Source organism: Tiliqua scincoides, chromosome 13, assembly GCF_035046505.1.
Source record: "Tiliqua scincoides isolate rTilSci1 chromosome 13, rTilSci1.hap2, whole genome shotgun sequence".
In the NCBI taxonomy this organism is placed as follows: domain Eukaryota; kingdom Metazoa; phylum Chordata; class Lepidosauria; order Squamata; family Scincidae; genus Tiliqua; species Tiliqua scincoides.
Genome location: NC_089833.1, coordinates 12,484,571 through 12,504,511, shown reverse-complemented (window position 1 = coordinate 12,504,511; position 19,941 = coordinate 12,484,571). Strand labels below are relative to the sequence as shown.

The window sequence follows — 19,941 nt, the reverse complement described above, 5'->3', positions numbered from 1 at the left end:
TTGGGGGAGGTGCCATAGCAGAACAATAGGGTCACCCTTGCTTTGCATGCAGAAGGTTCCCGGCAAGGTCTCTGGGTTGGGCCGGGAAAGGGGAGACCCTCTGGCTGAATCCTGGAGAGTCAGTCTTCGTGATGCTGAGCTCGATGGCTCAGTGATCTGGCTCTGAAATCATGCAAACGGTGAGAATTTGGAAAGGAGCAAGGCACTCCGTGGGCTGCCGAAACCTGATGGTTTTGTCCAGCCTCCTCTCTGTGGCTTCCGAGACTCCAGCAGGATTTGCCCACCCATGGTGGCTGCAAACATTGGCAGCCTTAATTGAGCCTGGAAGCTCTCTTTCCCGTGAAATGAAAGCTGGGACTCTCTGAAGCCCTGCCCTCCAGCGCCGCTGTCTGTGTTTTCCTGCAGTTCCACAGAATTGCGCTCGCCCGATTTGGAAGCTTTCCTGCTCTGATCAGGTGGGTGGAGTGCTGAAGGTTTCATGACCTTGAGAAACCCGTAACTGAAATCCTGGCAGCGGCGGGACCGGCACACGGGCAGGGCTGCCTTAGGCTGGGGCAGGTCATGGGACATTCCCCTGCCATCTGAAGCTTCCTTGCACCAAGGCAGTTTGTTGGCTCTGCCTGCTCTCAGGGAAGAAAAGAGGCCTTTCCCGGTACTTGCTGCCTGATCCTTTGTAAGTGCTGATGCCAGAGATTGAACTTTACACGGGGCCTTCCTTCTCCCCCTAAATCACTCTCCTGCCACCTTTCTTCTTTGACGCACATGCATGCCCTTCTTTAGGGCACTAAGCACTGACGAATTCACCTGTACCCACCATGTCACACTCCAGGTGCTTACAGTGGTCCACCCTTCCATTTATTGGTTACAACCGAAGGGTGGGTGGGAAGAGTACCACGTGGACCTGCTTTCACTGTGGGACCCCCCCCCCATCATGTGAATGCCTGATCTTGTTGGGATCTCCTTGCACACCTTCACCTTTGACCGGCTTAAGAAGGGGTGGCTCCTGCCTGGCTTCAATGCTCCTCTCCCCTCCCGGCCTCCAGGGAAGATGGAAGTGCTGGGCAGGCTGGAGCCTGTACTACTCTGTGAAGGGGAGAGAGAGGGGAGTGCCCGGGCCTACCCCTTCCAGGCATCACTCCCCTTCTCCTCCTCTTAAAGGATAACGAGGGTGAGGAATCCTTTGCTCATCCTAACCCTGGTTTCACGGCAGTGTGTGTGGGGAGTGCGCCATGCAAAGCAGCCCCCTGACGACTGTGATCGTGGGTTGACGTTGCCCAATTGCCAACTCATTGATGTTTTGCTTGGCACCAGGTTGTTTTGCTGGTCCACAAGAGCCATCAGTGATGCCTCCCAGCTGTTGTCCCCGTAAGATCGGCTGAGTCACAGAATCTCCAGCGCTCGTCAGAAGGTGACTCAGAATTGGGAATTGCTCATTCTCAAACGAGGGAGTTTGAAATAGCTACAGCGGGACTGGATGATGTGTCCTCGCGTGCCCTGCCACCCCGTCACTGCTCCTCCATGTTCCGGCACCAGGTGCCTTGGTGGGGTAAAGCCCCGGTTCAAATCTGGCCTCCCCCAAGGTTTCACCCAGTGGCCTTCGGCGGCCCCACTCACCCCCATTTACATGGTGGCAGGGAAGAACAGCAGCCCACCTGCCAGAGCTGTTCCGAGGACTGTGGAGATGAGATGTGTGAAGTGCTTTGTCTAAACACCTGAGGACGCTGTGTAAATGCCATTGACTATGTTGTCTGTGTATTCATTTTATATCCTTCAGTGGTTTTGTTGGCTTTCTCTGAAAGGACCCCCACACCCACTACCACTTTTCGGGCATGCACTGAAGGGTGAATTCAGCGCACGTCGGTTTACAAACACCCGTATTAGGCAGGTACGCTTGGCAAGGGAGTGCTGAATGCCAGTGTGTGCCAGCCTGCAAATCCAGATTTACTGTCGTGCAAAATGCCCCCTTAAGTGTGGCAGCCCCCAAGGGTTGTGGCTGAGCTGCGCAGGCCAGCCTCTGCTTGGAGACAGTTGGCAAGCATAGGGTGTGAATTGGCTGCCTGCAGTCCCGTCTGCCTCGGGCGCTGTGAACTGCCTGACCCTCTTAGGCTCCGTGAGCCTTAAGCTGTGTTCCAGGGAACTCTTGGGTTCCCTGGAATCTGCCCAGCGGTTCTGCAACAAGACCCAGCATGGCGCTGTGGTCTCTCCACAGCTGTTAGTCAGGAGAGCCCAGGGGTGCCTCTGTGTTCAGAGAGGCCCTGGAGCTGGATGCAAAATGCAGGAGAGCACCATGGCCTTCACTTCCTCTTTGGGTATTCTAATCCAGCAAGGCTCTCCTCCAGATCTTTGGCCAGCCCTCGTTGAGTAAATGCAGGACTGTGTCGTCCAATGGGTTTGCTTTGGATCCGGCTTCCCCTCGCTCTTCTGGCCACACGGCTTCGCCTCTCCTGCACCACCTCCTCAGCCCACATGTCGCAACTCTCCTTGTCCCAGCGGAGATGCTCTCCCATTTCTATCCAGCTTCCCCCCCCTTGTGAATGTTGGTTTCTTTTTGCTTGCAGGGTTTGCTGTCGCCCAGTGCATCAGCCAGCACAACCCCTCCCTGCTTTCGTCACCGTCCCCTACGTCCAGTGGGAGCACCGGACACTGCGATTCAGCAGCCACCAGCTCCACCTCCACTCCTTCTGTGGCACAGAGTCCATCAGGTATGGATGCCTGCAAGGCCATTGACTTTGAATTTGGTTGTGGGTTAAGAAGGCTGTTTAAAACCTTACTGACCCTTTATCTCTAGTTTGTTAAACAAAAGTTCTGGAAAGGGAAGGCAAATGCATCAGTGGAGTGAGTCCTAATCTGATCCGTGGGCTTTGCAACCATGAATTTCCGTTTCCGCAGATGGCTGGAGAGCCTCAGAACACCTCCTGGATGTGACCAGAACTCACTCCAGGGTTCACGCCAACAGCTTCTGGTTGTGTCCAGAGGTTTTTTGAGGCCCTCCAGCTGCAGAATTCAGTAGCTGTGGAGGGTCCTGGAACAGATCCCCTCTGGATACCGAGGGCTCATTGTTTTCATGCAGAATTGGGAGGAGTTGACTTGAAATGTGGGTCATCTTCCTTCACTGTGGCTTCATTCCTGCAGTTCATTCCAAGCATGTGGCTGGAGGGATTGCGCAGGGCAGTTCTTTAGTGCTGGCAGTGACAACTCTGCTCTGGACGGAGAGACTAAAGAGCATCTCAAGGTCAACCAGCTCACTGCAAATCCCTGTATTGTGGTGATACTTAAACTTCTTTACACGCCAGGGCTCAGTCCAACCTAGAATATTATCTCTGCAGCCCTGGATATGCAGGGGCTGGCTGGGTTTATGTGCCATGTTCTCAGATGCACTCTGCTGGTTATTTCATGTGTTCCCTGGACCCACAAATAGGTTTCAGGGTTGAACCCTCACTGAGATTTAAGACTTGCAGCAGCAGCACTAAAACAACAGGTCAAAATGGTTCTTGGCACCCACCACGTGCTTGCCCTGCGTGGTTCTCCAGGCTGCTGAAACACTGGAAACAGCCCTCTGAAGATGCAAACTGTGTTTAGGTCTTCCATTCCTCAAGCCATCTGTCTGTAGTAGCAGCTACAAGACGGAGTAGCAAATCAGAACTTCCCTGATTCTTACCTTGCCTCTGTCATGGAGTAGGTGGGGCTTCAGGCAAGCGATTCCCTCTAGGCCTCAGTCTTTTCCATCTGCAATATAGGGATAATGTTGCTTATTATAAGAACTGCATCACAGAAAGCACTGTGTAAGCATTAAGTAATCTTAGCATTGTACTAGCAAACCCTGTTGTAAAAATGACGGTTCCCCCCTCCTCCATCCATGCGTCTCCACCAACCTTGCAGACATTGTGTCTCACCTGAAAGTCACTAGCTCTAAGAAACGCCCATCAGGGTCCATTTGCAGGAGGCCTCGCACACCCACCTCGTCGGTGTCAGAGTGACCTTGACACGGCATGAGTATGTTTCATGATTGTCATAAGCCCTGCAGAAATGGCACCCTTTGGGAAACCAAATGCTGGCCAGTCTTTCTGCAAGTATGTTTTATCATATTAAACTGGCAGGTTAATTGCTGTAAAAACTTCCATAAAAGTTTCCATGGAAAAACCAGTTTGTTTTGGCATCAGACCCAGATTCTTTGGTTTTCCCCTCTCTCTCTCTCTTTCCTTCGCTGTCCCCCTCACCCCAATGTCTTGGTTCCTGTTAGACTGCACCACTCCAGGCTACAATGGGGCAGTTGGACACTTGTGTGCTGAAGTGGTACAGTCAAGCTAGGGCATTGCAGCATGTTGCACCCAGGTGAACTTCACTGCATGATCCTGTGCATGCCTGCTCAGAAGGAAATCCCATTGAAATCAATGGGACTTGGTCCCAAGCAAGCATGTATAGATTGCATCTTCAGTTAGTGAAGGCCTGAGATGGACAGAGGTAGCTGCTGCTTTACTTGCGTGATATTGACCTTTCAAATTACTGACAGCTGTCTGTCAAGTTAGCAGTTTAGTCCACATTTTTTAGAAGTGGGTTAGACACAGTGTGTGTCTTAGAGGCAGGAAAATTAAACCTGGGTACTAAACGGCAAAGTATGGAGAGGAGTTCAGCTGGCCAGTCTTACACACCCACCTAGGCCATCTTCAAAGACAACTGGGGCCTACATGTGCAGTTGAATAAAGTGGTAGGAATCTGGAGGAACCAACAAGCCTTCTGCTGTTTCAGGCTGCAGACCCAGAGCTCCAGTAGTGCTCGTCTGAGTACAAGTAACTCCCTGTAAATAAGTTGTGTGTCTGAGAGTCAGATTCATATCCAGCCAATTCCCCACTGAGCTAGTTTCTGGTTTGCAGGAGGTTTCCAGGGAAAGATGCCTCAAACTCAGTCCCGCTACCTCCGCCCTGAAGTATGGCCTGTTCTAACAAGCGCATGGAGTCCAAACCTGAGGCTTCCCTCTTCTCTACAGACCCGCAAAATGCTTTGCTGGGTCAGTCTAAGGAAGAACACTTAGTCCTAGCAGGCACTGAGCGTGTTTCTTGGGAATTGGCCAACAGTCCATCAGGGAAGCCTTCCACTCGCCCAGTGCTTCAAGGTCCCTGCATTGTTTTCTGTAAGCCCATATTAAACCCAGGTAAAGGTGGACTCCATCTGGGGTGGTTCTGATCACCCAGGTTGCTTGTAAAAGGACACCTGTGGCTCTGCTTGAAAAGCCTCCTTTAAAAAGCTTGTTTTGTGTTAGTAGTTTTGAATTGCACGAATAATTGCCAACTCTTTTGACTCTCTGGTATCCCCTCCTGTTTCTGTTTAGTTGTTTTTCCCTGTTATACTCAGCTTGAGCTGTTTTGGCTGCTGCTTTGGGATGGGAGGAGGGAGGTTCTCCCTCCAGAGGGGCATGTCTGCCTGGCTTCTCCCCCAGGTTGTGTCTTCCAGCTGATGTGGGTTCTGGGTCATCGGCTGTCAGCAAGCACGTCCAATCTCAGATTGTGTCCGTCTCCCCCCCCATTGCACTGTGACAACCTTTGCCTTGGTTTTAGAGGGCTGTTAATGGGCAGCCTGAAAGGGGAAGCCGCCGATGTCTTGGAAGTGTGGAAAGTCCCTTGAACATATGGGTGCCGCTGGCTGCAAACTTTAGGGTTGTTTTTTTTTCTGCAGCTTCCATTGGGATTAAAGTGCATTACCTGAACTTCTTTCCCCAGCATGGCAATTAGTAACCTGGGAATTGCCATCGTGTCCTCTTTGTCCTCTGGTAGTAGTAGTAGTAGTAGCAGGTTGCTAAATTCATGCCGTTGCTCCATTGGTGGGTTAGGCAATGTCACACACCCCACCCCCTTCCCGCCCTGCCTCGTGCATGGAAGCAACTATGACTCTGCTAAATGCGAGGCACTTTTCAAGGCAGAGAAAACTTCTGTGTAGTTTGTGACACCGGCCAAGAGCTTTGCGCAATCCCTGAAATAAGCAGAGCCCGGAGTGAACCGAGCAGATGTGTTGTCATTCTAAAGGCATCCTGAGTGAGTGCTCAGCACGGTGCCCTCCCTGCGCACCACTAGCGTGCAGACAGAATTGGGGCACTCTGGAGATCTGCCACCTCATCCTGTGTCATGTTTAGAATTGCTGAAATCTTGCGCATTAGTCAAAAAAAAAAACTGCAAGGTTCATCCGAACACCCAACATTATGCTTATCTTCATGAATGCAGGTTGGACAGCATTTATCTGCCACTCTTCAGCCACAGTGGTTCTCAAAGCTGTGCACAAGTAAATAACAGTCACCTTTACAGGCAGGTGAACTAGGGTTGGGCTTGATGACCTCCAAGATCCCTTCCAATTTGAGTATTCTATGATCTTGTGCCTTGCAGCAGCAGGTCTGGAATACCAGGTGTTGTCTGTGGAATCGGGCAATGATATCTTGTGGCTTCTAGGATTGGGCAGGGTGGCAAGCAGCAGGTGGGCCCATGGGTGAGCTGGGGAGAGTGGGGGGGGTGAGGCCAGGTTCCAGTACTTGGACCAGATCCTAACCCCACTCCCAGGTGACCCGGTGCAGCTCCGGGCTCCTCCGATCTGCTCCACCATTTTGGGTGGCACAGATCCAAGTAGCCCCATTGGGGCTGCTGCAGTATTACTCAGGGTCAGGGGAACCAATTCCCCTTGCCCCAGGCTGAGCCAAAACCAGCCCCAACCCCGCGCTGGATACGGGGCAGGGCAGCTGGTCTGCCTGTTCAAGCACAGGTATCGGGCTGTAAGAGCTGTGCAGGTCACAACTTTCCTGGTTCAATTAATGGATTTTGTTTAAATCGCAATAATGGGAGCTCGGCGAGAATGTATCCCACAAAGTAGAGAAGGTGCCTCCAGTGCCAGAAAGTGACCAGCTTCGCGCCCTACCAGTAGAGTCAAGGGTCCAGTGGCATATGCCCAAGAGTTCTTGATGTGTTCTCAGATGGGAAATTTCTTCTTCCAGATAACGCAGCCTTTCTGTATCTGTGCCAGAGAACTGGAAGGTCGTCAATGTAATGCCGAAATTTTAAAAAGGATCTGGGAAATGAGGCCATTTCAGAATTAAACACATATTTGTATAATTAATAATAAATAATAATATTAATAATAATAAACTTTATTTCTATCCCGCCCTTCTCCCTAAAGGGACCCAGGGCGGCTTACAACATATTAAAAACAGATTAAAACATCATTTAACAAACAGATAAAAACATATTAAAAACGCATTAACAGAAACCATAAAAACAGTAGTCAGATAAAAGTCAGAATAAAAAAGAGCGTAAAACAGCAGTTCATAGAGGAATCAGGCCTGTAAAAAAGCAACTAAAAGATGTATAAAAGATGTTAAAAAGGCCATGCAGTCAGAAGGCTTGTTTAAACAGCAGGGTCTTCAGGCCTTGCCGAAAAGTCTCAAGAGAGGGAGCCATTCTCAAGTCAAGGGGAAGGGAGTTCCATAGCGTTGGTGCCACTACTGAGAAGGCCCTGTTTCTTGCCGCCGCCCCACGTACCTCCTTAGGCGGCGGCACTTGTAAAAAGGCCTTCTCTGATGACCTGATTAATTCTAATTAACGCAGGATTAGATTAAATTATGAATCATCTAGAGCAGCTGCTTTCAACCAGCGTGCCACGGCACATTGGTGTGCCGCAAATGGTACACAGGTTCACCACGGACGTTTTGGGAGAGGCACATTTATTAATAGGGGCGTGTGAGATCCCACCGGCAGCGAGGTGTGCCTTACCGGTTGCCCCAAAACTGATGGTGTGCCTTGACAGTTTTAGCAGTGTGCCATGTGATGAGAAAGGTTGAAAATAGCTGGTCTAGAAGAATGGGCTGGGTCTTGGAGACCAGAAATGGAAGACCCTTAATGGAAGTAAGGAAGAGTGGCCCGGAGTGAGCACTCCCCCTCCCATTACCTATTGCTTCTCTGCTTTAAACCTCTCACCAGTTCATTCGTTGTACCTGTTCAGCACAGACCATTCTCTCATGCGTAGGGGTTCCCTAAACCCACATCCACATCCTGGAGCAAGGCCAACATTGTCACCGTTTGTCCATTTCTGAATCTCCAGGTTCTGGGCAGGGATCCAAAGAGCCAGTCTGGGCTTCCCAGAGTCAAACCCCCCCGTCCCCCCGTTTCAAAAGTAACATTGCAGTGTGGACCGGTTGCGGGTGCAAGAGGGAGAGAAGGGATGGGAACGGGTTGCTGTCGAAGCTGCTGGCTGGAATCCATGCTGCATATGGAACTAGTTGCACGGACTTTTGGATCCAAACCCTGAGCTTCTGTAGAGAAGAACCTTCCCTCCGTGGCTGAATAAATACATGACTGGTGCGCTAGGGGTTCTGTTGAAAAAGAGTTGCACAGTGCTCTTCATTCCACCGCAAGCCTTTTTTTTCTAAAAACCGGTGTATGTTCTGAAGTCTGTGATGTCTGCCCGTCTGTCCATCCATCCCTCACTCTCCTCTCCCTCCCCGTTTATTGGTTCCCCCTGGATCCGCTTTAAAAAAAAACAACAAAAACCGCTGTGCTGAGTTTTGACTGTTATCCAAGTGCAGTATTTTAGGCTCCCCGTCTTAGAAGGGCAGATTTCTTCCACGTTATAATTGATCACCCGCTCTGGGGAGACGGAGCCTGCACAATTTATGACCATTAAGTGGGGCAGAATATTGCTAACCAACCAGAAATCTGTAAACGATTGCTCTTGCTTCATTTTTAAGTGGGGTTGTCAAACGGACTCGCAACCCTCCCCCCCCACGTGTCTTCCGTGTCGCTTTGTCATTTGCCGCTCAGCTGGTGTCGCTCGTGCATATCTGGCAATCTGGCCCTGTCCACCAGCACACATGCCGTTCTCAAAAGGGGGGGGTTTGCACTCAGCAGCGGAGATCCTCTCCATTACCATTCGAGGCTTACAAAGAGAGCAAGCCTACGGGATGCCAGCCGTAATGAACTTGTCTCTGTTGGTGGTTGTGACTCTTAACATGTTCTTCCTGTTTCCTTTCCATCCCTAACCTCCCTTTAACTTTCTCCTTCTCCCCTCCCCCCCAATTCCCAGTTGTTTAAGGCTTCATGTGATCTATTGCTGTGTTTCCCTCTAGTAAGGCCTGGCAGGAAAGGACGGCGGCGGGTGTTTAGTCTCTCGGAGGCTGACAGTCATGGTGGACACTGGGTTTAGGCCTGCAAACAGCATCGACAGCAGCTACAGCCATTGCAAAACCCCTCCAGGCAGGTTTCTCCACGTGTGTGTGTGTGTTTGTGCTTCTCTTCCTCCTCCTCCTCCTCGCACCACCTCCAAGAAACAGCACTGAGCATTGCTGGGGTCCTCCTCCGTGCAAGCAGAAACAGCCAAGCACTGTTGACCAGCATAGCGTGTCTCATCCATCACCTTGCACCTTTCCAGGCTCTGCCTGAGGTCACTGCCTTGGATACGTCAGGCTGGCTTCGTCCTGTGACTTTCCCCTCGTTCTCTTTGGCCTCTTGTTAAAAATATTTTGCGGGCCTTCCAAAAAGGAGCCCCGGGTTTCTTCGGCTTCTGAAGCGGTGGTGAGGTTCAGCCAGCAGCCAGGATCCAGACCTTTGGCACTTGGGTAGCAGGAGACAGAAAGGACCCAGTGACTTGTAAGAGCTGACGTTGCAAGGTCAAGGAGGCAGCCAAAGAAATGCCTCCTTTCCTGCTTCAATCAGCTGCGCCATTGTGAAAGAACAGAGCCCAGTTTTAAGACTTCAGTCCCGTGATTTTTGCCGCATAAGCCATTTTTGTTTCCATTTTCAAAGCCTGTATTTCCTTTTTCCAGCACTGTGCAGGTTTTATTTTTGCTATTCTTGTTGTTAGAAGTTTGCAGTGTGATTGAATTGCAGTGCTTGCTTTTTTTTTTTTTTAAGTTCATGATTAATTTCTTGCCTTTCTCTGTTTTCTCTGATCCCTCCTTCTCTCCCAGCTGAACCCAGACTGCATCTTACCCCACGGGAGCTGAGCAGTCCTTTCTGCCGCTAGTCCCCGCACGGATTCAGAGCACTTTCCATTCTGCTAAATCCTTTACAAACCGACCTCTTCTACAGTTGCTGCTGTGTACAAAAGCGGCCCAGCTTGGTCCAAGCCTTGTCAGTGGGGAGGGCAGTTTAGGTGTTTGCTTTTTAAAGAATATATCCCAAGTCCACCCAACAGAAGGCAGGTCTTTTAGGAGGGCCATTATTTCCAGTCTTCTGCATAGAAAGCATACAGACAAATTGCTGGGTTTTTCTTAGACCTGCGTCTTACGGTAACCAGCCAGACTTTGTTTTCCCCAGCTCATATTCTCAAAAGGGTATGCTTCTAGGAAATTTCCAGCGTGCATTCTTGATGGGTGAATGGCATGGGCTGTGCTCATCTATGCGTAGCTCCTGCCAGACCTCTCAGGCCTTCCTACATCTTGGGTTCCCTCTCCTCATGTCCTTGTTCCTCCAGTTTCATCTGTGGCTGAATACTCTTCAGACTTCCTTTGCTCAACAGTGCTGCAGGATAGAAAAAGTCTGCTTGTGTGTACAGCTTGCACCATGGAAAGACCATCCCCCGTCCTTTGCCCGGGCTCCTTTTGCTTCTTATCGACTACGACAGTTTGAAGGGCAAATATTTAATTTACAATGAAAGCTTTCGTCAATACCATTGATCAGTCGTTTAATCCTTGCAGTCTTTACGGAAAAGTGCTCTAGAGAGTGTGCTCCTAAGTGAGTGTCTCTGCTGGCTGCCTGACTGCACAGGGGAGATCTAGCCTGGGTCTAGAAATTTCAGGAGCACAAAAGAAGAACCTGTTGCAAATGGAGACCTGTCTTGGCTGTAAGTAGCTGTATCGGGTGCAGCTCAAGGCAGCGTGTGCTCGCTGGCACCTTGGCTCCTGCACAAATTGAGATGTAGTCCTGCCTGGTTTTCAGGCAGCTGCTTTAATTTTCATCCCATAGCATCTGTGGACCCTCAACGCAATCTTAGAGGTGTGCTCCTGGCTCTTCTGTAATACAGCAGAGCATTTTGGGTTTCAGAGTGAAGTCATAGGCAACCTTCGGATGAAAGCTTGGAGCCTCGAGTCCCAACCAGAGCTAGGAAGATTCTCGTTGCCCAGGCCAAGTCCCAGTTTGAACAGGAAGCTTATGTAGCTCTCCATGTTGCAGGAAACAGGTGGGTAGTCCAGTTAGAGAGACGGGAATCCTCTCCCACCTAGGGGAGATATACCAACCTACGCCATCTTGCCGTAAGGGGCAACAGTGTGTAGAGCCTGGTAGCTCTCCCTCCGGCAGCTCCCAACACGCACCTCCGAGAGATATCACCAGGTTACAGCTGGGGTAGTCTGTGTGGTGTGGGTGGTCCCGCCTTGAAGATTCATCCTGACACAGCCATGAATTGCTGCCAGAGGCAGGGAAGATTGCATTGCAGCTCTGTGCTCAGAGCATTGATGCGGAACCACTCTCGGAGATGGGTTGCTAGGCTGGGCAGGCGATTACCCTGGCAGAAAGCGGCCGCCATAGTTAACAGCGTACGTTCACTTTCGTAAGGATACACAAGTCGCTGTGGGCCACCTTTGTGCTGGGGTTTGCGTAGGTTTCAGTTCCGCCCTCCCTTCTCCAGCACCTAAAGCCACCTTAGAACTGAGTGTGCCAGACCCTTGGTTCATTGAGCAAAGGCTCTGCTGCTCTGATTGTAAGCGGCTCTCAAAACCTTAGGGCAAAGAAAACCTTCCGGGGATTGATCCTGGCTCAACCTGTATTCAGAAAAAAAAAAAAATGTAGGGTTCTCTTAGGAGAATATCCAAAATACGCAGGTGGGCACTGTCCATATCAGGACCTGTGAGATACAGGAAGCTGGACTAGATGGGCCTATGGCCTGATCCAGTGGGGCTGTTCTTATGTAACAGACAAAAGAAAATATTTCTTTACTCAGTGTGTGGTCGGTCTGTGGAACTCCTTGCCACAGGATGTGGTGATGGCATCTAGCCTGGATGCCTTTAAAAGGGGATTGGACAAGTTTCTGGAGGAAAAATTCATTACGGGTTACAAGCCATGATGTGTATGCGCAACCTCCTGATTTTAGAAATGGGTTATGTCAGTATGCTAGATGCAAGGGAGGGCACCAGGATGAGGTCTCTTGTTATCTGGTGTGCTCCCTGGGGCATTTGGTGGGCCGCTGTGAGATACAGGAAGCTGGACTAGATGGGCCTATGGCCTGATCCAGTGGGGCTGTTCTTATGTTCTTAACTACAATTCCCAGGAAGCCTTGCAGGTCTCTTGTTATCTGGTGTGCTCCCTGGGGCATTTGGTGGGCTGCTGTGAGATACAGGAAGCTGGACTAGATGGGCCTATGGCCTGATCCAGTGGGGCTGTTCTTATGTTCTTATGACCCAACTGTCCATACAAATGACATGCACTTGGGCAGGCTCTTCCTTCCCTTTTGGTTCTGCTTAATGTCCAGGCCGATAAAAGAGTTTCATAGAAGTCAAAAACAGGCAGCTCACAACAGTGTTGTCATTTTGGTTCATCTTAGCAAAGGTGTTACCAAACTGTGGTTTTCATGTTAAACGCGCCGCTGAAAATTTTGTAGCGCCTTCTTTCATCCAGACTGTACAAAAGCCCCAAGTCAGAGGTGAGGAGTACCCAGAACTTCTTTTCAACCTTTTGTACTCTTGTGTCTTTCCTGTTGAGCATCCTGACTGCTTCACCGGCGCAGGCTGAACTTGCTAGCCGGCGTTTGCCTTTTAAGTTCACGGAAACGCGGGTATTTTTCTGAGTAACGGCAGCGGCTTCGCTGCAGCCCGGCATTGCTTCCTCCTGTACTTTTTCATTATTGGTCTCTTAAGCAGAATAAAGGACTCCTTCCTCGGGGCCACCTCTCCCGCACGGCACATCCGTTCTCACCTCACCCAGGAGGAAGGGGGGGAAGTCGCAGTTTCCTCTGAAGCTCTTTTTCTTCTGAAAGACCTGTGGCTTGAGCCGCCAGGCCTAGCTGTAGTTTACGTATTTCCCTGAAAATAAAAAAAAAATGTGCATCAGCTTCGGGGCCTCTTCTTGAGAAAGATCAAGCTTCATTTGGGAAAGTAACCAGTTGTGTCTCTCATCTTTCTTCCCCTCTTCCCCAAACTCTCTCATTTGTTTCGCTTTGCTTAATGCCGTTCTCCAGCTTCTCCTCCTTTTTTGCTTTGCCTTTTGGAGCTTCGTGTTACTTTCTGATTTTGTAGGACTCGCTGAAATTCCACTGAAAGCTCCAGTCCAAATTCAGAGCGGTAAAGAGAAAGCAACTCCCATTGTATCCACTCTCCGCATTGCCACCTGTGCCTTCAGATGGTTCATTCCTCCTGCTCATTGTAGCAGAGCTAGGCAGGTGAGAGAAGTCCAGAACTCCTGGGTGATTAGCAGTAGATCGGCAAGGCTTTCCAACTCCCAGATTTCCCCACCTTATCCTAAGTTAGCCTACTAACATCCAGAAAGCTGTGGGGGGGGGGGGGCACATGCTCAGAGTGGATTTGGGGCTGGGAAGGACTACTGGAGACAAAATTCCGCTGCTGTGGAAGTGCTGGGAGGTGACCTTAATTATATGGACATGTCCACCATGAGTGCTCCCCCCACCCCAGTCAATATTTTGCACCTGGCTGTGGTTTGCGAGCTGGGTGTCAACAACATAGGATCGTCATTGCAAAAGATCTGAAGTGCTTCTGGAGATGCTTTCCCTTGAGGCTTTATGTGTAGAGGGGAAAAGTGGGGAAGGGGAGGCAGAAAAGAGGACCGCTGCCCTAGTGGGCACCCTGTAGGCCAGGTTGTCAGGTCAGCCATGTTGGGCCTGCTGTAGGACTGTCTGAATAATGTTGGCTCCTGTCTGCTTTGCCAGGGAACTAATGCAGCAGGATCTCCTGCAACCCCCAAGTTTCCCCCTTGGTGCCATCTTAGTGGTTGATTGCAGTGCCCGGGGACACGTGGCAGGGGCTTTCTGCAACCCATAACAGAGGTGCCAGGCTCATTCGTAGGCAGGCAGCCAAGCACAGAAAGGGGTGGTCAATGAGCCCGTGCTGCATGCATTGAAAAGGGTAGTCTTGCCTCCTTGGACCGAAATGCCTCCACCTTTCATGTATCTCATAAGCTGGGAGGCTGCAGTCTCACACGTGTGTGGCATCCTGAAGTCAGGTGCTACTCGAAATAGCACCTCTTAGGAAAGATGTCCACTGCAACAAAAGCACAGGCTAATTGAGACCCTTCAAATTTAGCTCCCTATCCTGGGAAGCAGATAGCCTGCTGCCTTATCTCCCTGCCATCTCCCGCTTGGAGTTCAGGGGTCATGTATTCAGAAGTGCCTAGAGCATGGGGAGGTGTTGTTGAGCTTGGAAAGCTGAGTGCCTGGACTCAGAACCAGCAGCTCCAGTCTGCTCACACAGAGTTCCCACCCCTCTACCAGGATGTCCTCTGGGAACAGCATCTAAGTATTGATGCAGGAGGCCAGAAAGGAAGGTGAGGATGTGCAGGGAGGGGTCCTGCGTAAAACCTGTCAATAGACAGACCTTTTATTGACCAAGAGAATGGGAAAGTGGTCTAGTTTTTTGTTAATTTGGAAATGGATTAGCCGCTCTTTGGCCAGAAAGAGGGTGATAGAACAGAACTGAAAAACAGGCCAGAGGAGCATATATAACTTCACGAACCGTTCAGCCCACCTGAAAAGGAAGGTTGCACCAGGATCTTGGATTCGGGCACCTCTTGCGAGAGGTCATTCCACGGGGCCCGGGTTGCCTGAAACAGTCTAGGAACCCGAGTTGACCATCTTGCAAGGTGGTGACCTCAGAAGTGACACCTTCAGCAAGGCCTTCTCAGTAGCCAGGAAAATTTTTCTGCTGTTGCATTTGGGTTTGTTTTAAGAGAGGTTTTTTTGTGTGTGTCGAAAGAAGGCTAAGAGGAAAAGCAAGGAGGTTGAACTTTAGGACACCCTTGGAAGAAAAGGAAAAGGGAGGAAGAGGCAAGACTGTCAGTAGGGGAATCCAGAGGGTGGGGGGAAGCAAAGGAGAAATCACCACCATACAGAAGGCAAGGCAAGCAAGGAAGGTGAAAGTTTGTCCATCCCTGATCTAGACGCAAGTGGCCGTGCACTGAATCTGCCCAGCTGTCAGACCATTGTGGGGGATTTCAGGCAGAAAAATGCTTTCCAGCTACCCCAGATCCTCCTTAGCCAGATATGCTGGAGCCTGAATTATACATCCTGCACATGTAAGGGATGCCTACACTTTCCTGTAGAGCCATGGCCTGTTCACAGGACTGCCCCAGCAAAACAAGATCACGCACTCATGCCATGGAACTGCCGCTTAGGAGATTGGCCTCTCCATGCGCAAGGCCTCCTTCGTGCTCTACCCCACTCCTCGCCCAGCCTGGTCAGAGCTCCTCAGGCTGCCTCCCTTGGCTCAGTCCAGCTTCCCCAGCCATCCCAGCTGCATGCGCCATTGTTTCCATCCTGGTTCAAGGCATTCCGGCCTTTTGTTCACTGTGCAGCCGGATCCCTCTCCGTGGCGCTTTCCGTGACATCCACCACAGTGCTTGATAGTCTGTGTCATGTTTGTGCTTTCCCCTGTCGTCCTGGTGTCCGTTTCATAGGTGGGTAGCTGGGTGTGAGCTCTGACCCCAGATGATCCCAGGTTGGAGGTCCCAGCTCTGGGAGCCCTTGAACTTGTACGCCCTTTGGCAGCAGAAGCAGTGCCTGTTCCGGCACCCGCACAGGCAGGTGTAACTGAGTGTGTTTGTTTTCCTCCGTTGCCTTAAACAGATGACACGGCAGCAGTTGAGCAGCCTCAGACCTTGTCCTGCAGTCACTTGTCAGCGGTGGACGACTCCTCTGTCTCTCCCTTGAAAGCCGGAAGAAGCCTTGCCAGGTGCGCCGAAACGGAAACAGCAAACTTGTCTCCCAGCCTGATTCCCGCCCAGCAGCCCACCATCTCCCTCCTCTCCAACGACAGCACGGACACGCTGAGCTTGGAGTCGCTGACGCTGGTCCCGCCAGTCGACCCGGACAGCATCCTTGCCGTGGGCTGCAGTCAGCCGCCGGCTTTGGAGTCGGACGTTGGCACGGCCACAGAAGAAGGCCCTTCTGCTCACGTGCCGGGCTCTGATGAGCAGTGACAGAGGCTCAGGCAGACGCTTTCCTCAGTCCGTTGCTGGAGCAGCGAGGCCGCCACGTGCTGTCCTTTAGCATCCCACAACCCTGTCGCTGTCTCTCGAACAATAAACACCACACTTTTGCTTTTTTTAAGGGGAGAGACCTCTCTTGAACTCAAACTGGCATTGCACACTGGTATTGATGGGGCAGGGGGATAATTTAAGGGACTGGTCACGTCAGGCACTTCGGAAGGAACTAGGAGGTTTCCGTTGAGTTCCTTGTTTAAGCCACTAGTTCGGTCCCACTTGTACGAACCTCCTTATTGGCAAAAGCCACGACTGCAGTGGAGCAACAAAAATGCACCCGGACCCTTGGTGAGCATCATCCATTTTCTGTACTCAGGAGTACTCCCCAAGAACCTCAAGAGTTTGGGGAGCGGTGGGGGGGGGGGTCTGTTTGGGACAAATCTCCTTTCTCATCTGCCAGCCTCATTCCCTTTGTTTATTTCGTTTCCTTGGTAGGCATGAGCGACTTGCGGAAATCCCAGCCAAGCTGGCCGCTTGTATTCATAGCACTGTAAACTTGACTATTCAACCTGCCTGTGTATTCTGTGTGCGTAATAGTTTTAACTTTAAAAAAAAAAAGTTGTGTGCACATCTGTGGTGGGTGGGGATTTGCAAGGGAGGGAATGAAATTCAGATCTGCGGTGTTAACCCTAAAGGGCTTCTTCAGAGGATCACGTGGGGAATCTTTTGGCAGAGCTTTGTGTAAAGGCTTTCGGAAGAATGTAAAATATTTTAGCATACTGACGCTCTCTTATTTTGTGGTTGGCTGGTCAATTCTGTGGGTGGGTGGGTGTGTACCATGCCCAAAAAGGTTTGATTGTTATATATTTATCTCTATTTTTGGAGTCCCCACCTCAGTCCTGATAGAAATGTAGCCAAAACAGGACTACCCACAAAGCCAATGGAAGTTTCTGCATGCTCACTAAATGCCAGAGGCTTGCGGAGGTGTGAAGCTTAAACTATACTGGGGTGGTGGAGTTCCCTAAAGGCATTGCATCGAGAGTAGCAAAGGATTACAGAAAGAGTGTCCAAAATCCTGAGGGACATTGCTGAAACTTGAAATTTCCAGACAGGTGGACCGGACAGGACTTTCTGTTTTGTTTTCGGTGCTATTAACATCAAGGATTTGAAGTACTCTTTAGGGTCAACTCTCTGAATGACAGGCCAATATAACGGGGGGGGGGAATGAATGGGAAGACGAAGCACAGAGGAAAGGTAAGTCTGTTTGTCTGTCCAGTGCTGGAAGCTGGAATCAAGCAGTGTCCTCCAGGCTGTGTCAATGAAGGTTTGAGTGAGATCAGAAGTGTTCAGAGATTGGTCCCTCTTGCACAGTTCACTGGAAACATCACCCATGTGTACACGCACACAGCCGTTCATCAGTGATGGGGAGTCGTAGCTGTTGCCCAATGCGCCTTTGCTTCAGTGGAGCTGTGGCAGGTGCTTTTCTTGGACCTGGATCCCCTGGTGTGCTAAGCTGTTACCATTTGGACCCAACAGCGCATATATCTCAGCATCGTTCCCCAGCTTGGAACTTCCTTTTGCTCCGTTTGGAACCCATGACTCCCAAATAGCTGGAACAAAAAAAAGTATAGTTGCAGATTTATTCCATTCTTGATCATCTTTTAGGATGTCCAGGCTTTTGGGAGGGAGGCTCAAGAAGACCAAAAAAGGACCATAGAATGCATATGTATATGCCAGAGCATGGGATGAAAAGCAGCCGCTTCAGAATAGCGGCATCAACAATCCACCATAAAATTCTATATTACAGATTCAAACCATAAATGTTTGCATGAACAGAGAAGGAGAATGAAGGGGCTGGCTTTCAACAAGCTTCCCTAGAAGACATTTCCATATCTGGGAAGGCCGTATCAGGGACATGTGGTCATTGGAGGTAGGTGAGGCAGAGCCTCACGTGAGCTCCTTGACCACCCGGACCCAAGCGCCCGAATGCGATCGGAGATGTTCTCTGACCGCTTCCAGGAGCCTGTATGAGGCTCACAGAGGCTGTGCTCTGCATGTGTTTGGAGACCGAGTGATCCGGAAGTGTTGCGCGACTGGCACAGGACATCACAGCCTGTCCCTGACACATGTTGCTTTGTAGCTCACAAAAAAGATGAGATCTATGCTATAAAAATGTATACCGGTTCAACTGGTGTGGTCCCTGCCCCAAAGAATCTTGGGAATTGTAGTTTGGCCAAGAGCTCAGAGAATTCTTCATGGGTCATTCCTGTCTTCAGCTGCAGAACCATAATACCCTGGGAAGAGGAATGGGCTGTCAAACCTCTTTCCATTAGTAGTGTAGCCAAGAGTGTACCTGATGCTTTCTTGCCTGGCCACATGTTCATCGGGTTTTGTAAACAGCAGCCATCAAAAGGGCATTCCCAGGGCTTTTGCTGATGCTTGTTTTGCTTTGGGGGAGAAGTGAATTCAAAGAAAAACATCTGCATTTTGAAGGACGGCGTTGGAGGCAAGCCAGAGAAATACAAGGCGAGCTCCTTGTATGTGCCTCGGCGGCTACTTTCAGTTTGAGAGGGAGCCATTCTTGCAGATTGCATTGCAGCCAGATCCAGAATTCAGGCTTGGAGCCTTCTGTTTGGCTCAAGAAAACTGTTCTGAGAAACTGGTTCACAGCAGGATTGTAAAATTTGCCACCCTTGGACCGCAAAGAGCATGCCAAAGCCGCCGCAGATTTGGGGCTTGGATCTGGACCCAGGAAGCCATGAGACAAGACTAGTGTGCCACGAGCATCCTGCTCTGATGCTTCACCGGCATTTCTGAAGCCGATTTGGCATTTCTTTAAGCCTCCTGGCCTGTTGGCAAGATAGCGGTTGTGTGGCAAATCTAAAAACCAAAACCTCTGCCTCGTTTCCCTGATTTAGGTAGTGTCTGGGCCACCCAACGGCATGGAGCCGCCAGGTCAGCATAGAATTCGATGAAATTGCAATAAAACCCTGTAAAAACAAAGATAATTGCTCAGAAGCCACTGCCGTTAAACTCAAGTCGGCAGTCAGATTAAAATCAATTTCAAAACTGGGACTTCCCCGAGACCTCCTGACGCCTCAGTCGGAGCTCCAAAAGCCCCACCCTTGGCTGGCAGCGCCCCACCCTCCACTCCACCCTCCACCTCTGGCACTCTTCATCCTCAATCCGCTCCCTGGATTTGAAAAGGAAGAGGGTGGAGATGGGGAAGGAGTGGTGGTCTTCAAATTTTTTTCGGGCCGTGACCCAAATCAATAAATAGTATGAAGCTGGGAATCTACTGTTGACCCTTGGAAGTCGACGGCGCCTGAGAATCTTTCGCTTCCGATGCACACTGTTTTCTGAAATGGTCATATGATTTTCACAATGGACTTCACAAAGCCCTTTACATGAATGCGTGAAAAATTAGTTCTCTGCCCCAAACAGACTCACAAGCTTAAAATATGTATATAGTTACATAGGAGACACCAGCCGCTTGTCATTGTCAAGATGCTCTGCTGAGTTGAGCGGGGATGGTTGCTGCTCCCTTGTTAAATATGAGCACTTGAATGGTGCCCCTTATCTGAATTAGGGCGCAATCCTAACTCCTTACGTCAGTATTTCCAGCACTGGCATAGCGGTGCCAGTGGGACATTTGCTGCATCCTGCAGTTGGGGGATACTTATGGAGGCCTCCTCAAAGTAAGGGAATGTTTGTTCCCTTACCCCAGAGCTGCAATGCCCTTATGTCAGTGCTGGAAAGCACATAAGGGGTTAGGATTGCACCCTTAGCAGAGCAATAATAATAATAATACAGGTATTTCTATACCGCC

At 50.3% G+C, this 19,941-nt stretch overlaps 1 protein-coding gene across 2 annotated transcripts in view; it reads left to right on the top strand.

The window, feature by feature from the left end:
• Nucleotides 1-16,887, top strand: part of CLEC16A (C-type lectin domain containing 16A) — an 82,237-nt gene extending 65,350 nt beyond the window's left edge. Inside the window, exons 22-24 of one of the 2 annotated variants that reach the window (XM_066640520.1) lie at nucleotides 2,559-2,702; nucleotides 9,102-9,224; nucleotides 15,757-16,887. In XM_066640520.1, the coding sequence (XP_066496617.1) occupies nucleotides 2,559-2,702; nucleotides 9,102-9,224; nucleotides 15,757-16,109 (620 nt within the window). In that variant the 3' untranslated portion in view covers nucleotides 16,110-16,887. The remainder of the gene's footprint in view (nucleotides 1-2,558; nucleotides 2,703-9,101; nucleotides 9,225-15,756) is intronic. The other variant, XM_066640519.1, reaches the window with a different exon arrangement.
• Nucleotides 16,888-19,941: the final 3,054 nt, after the last annotated feature.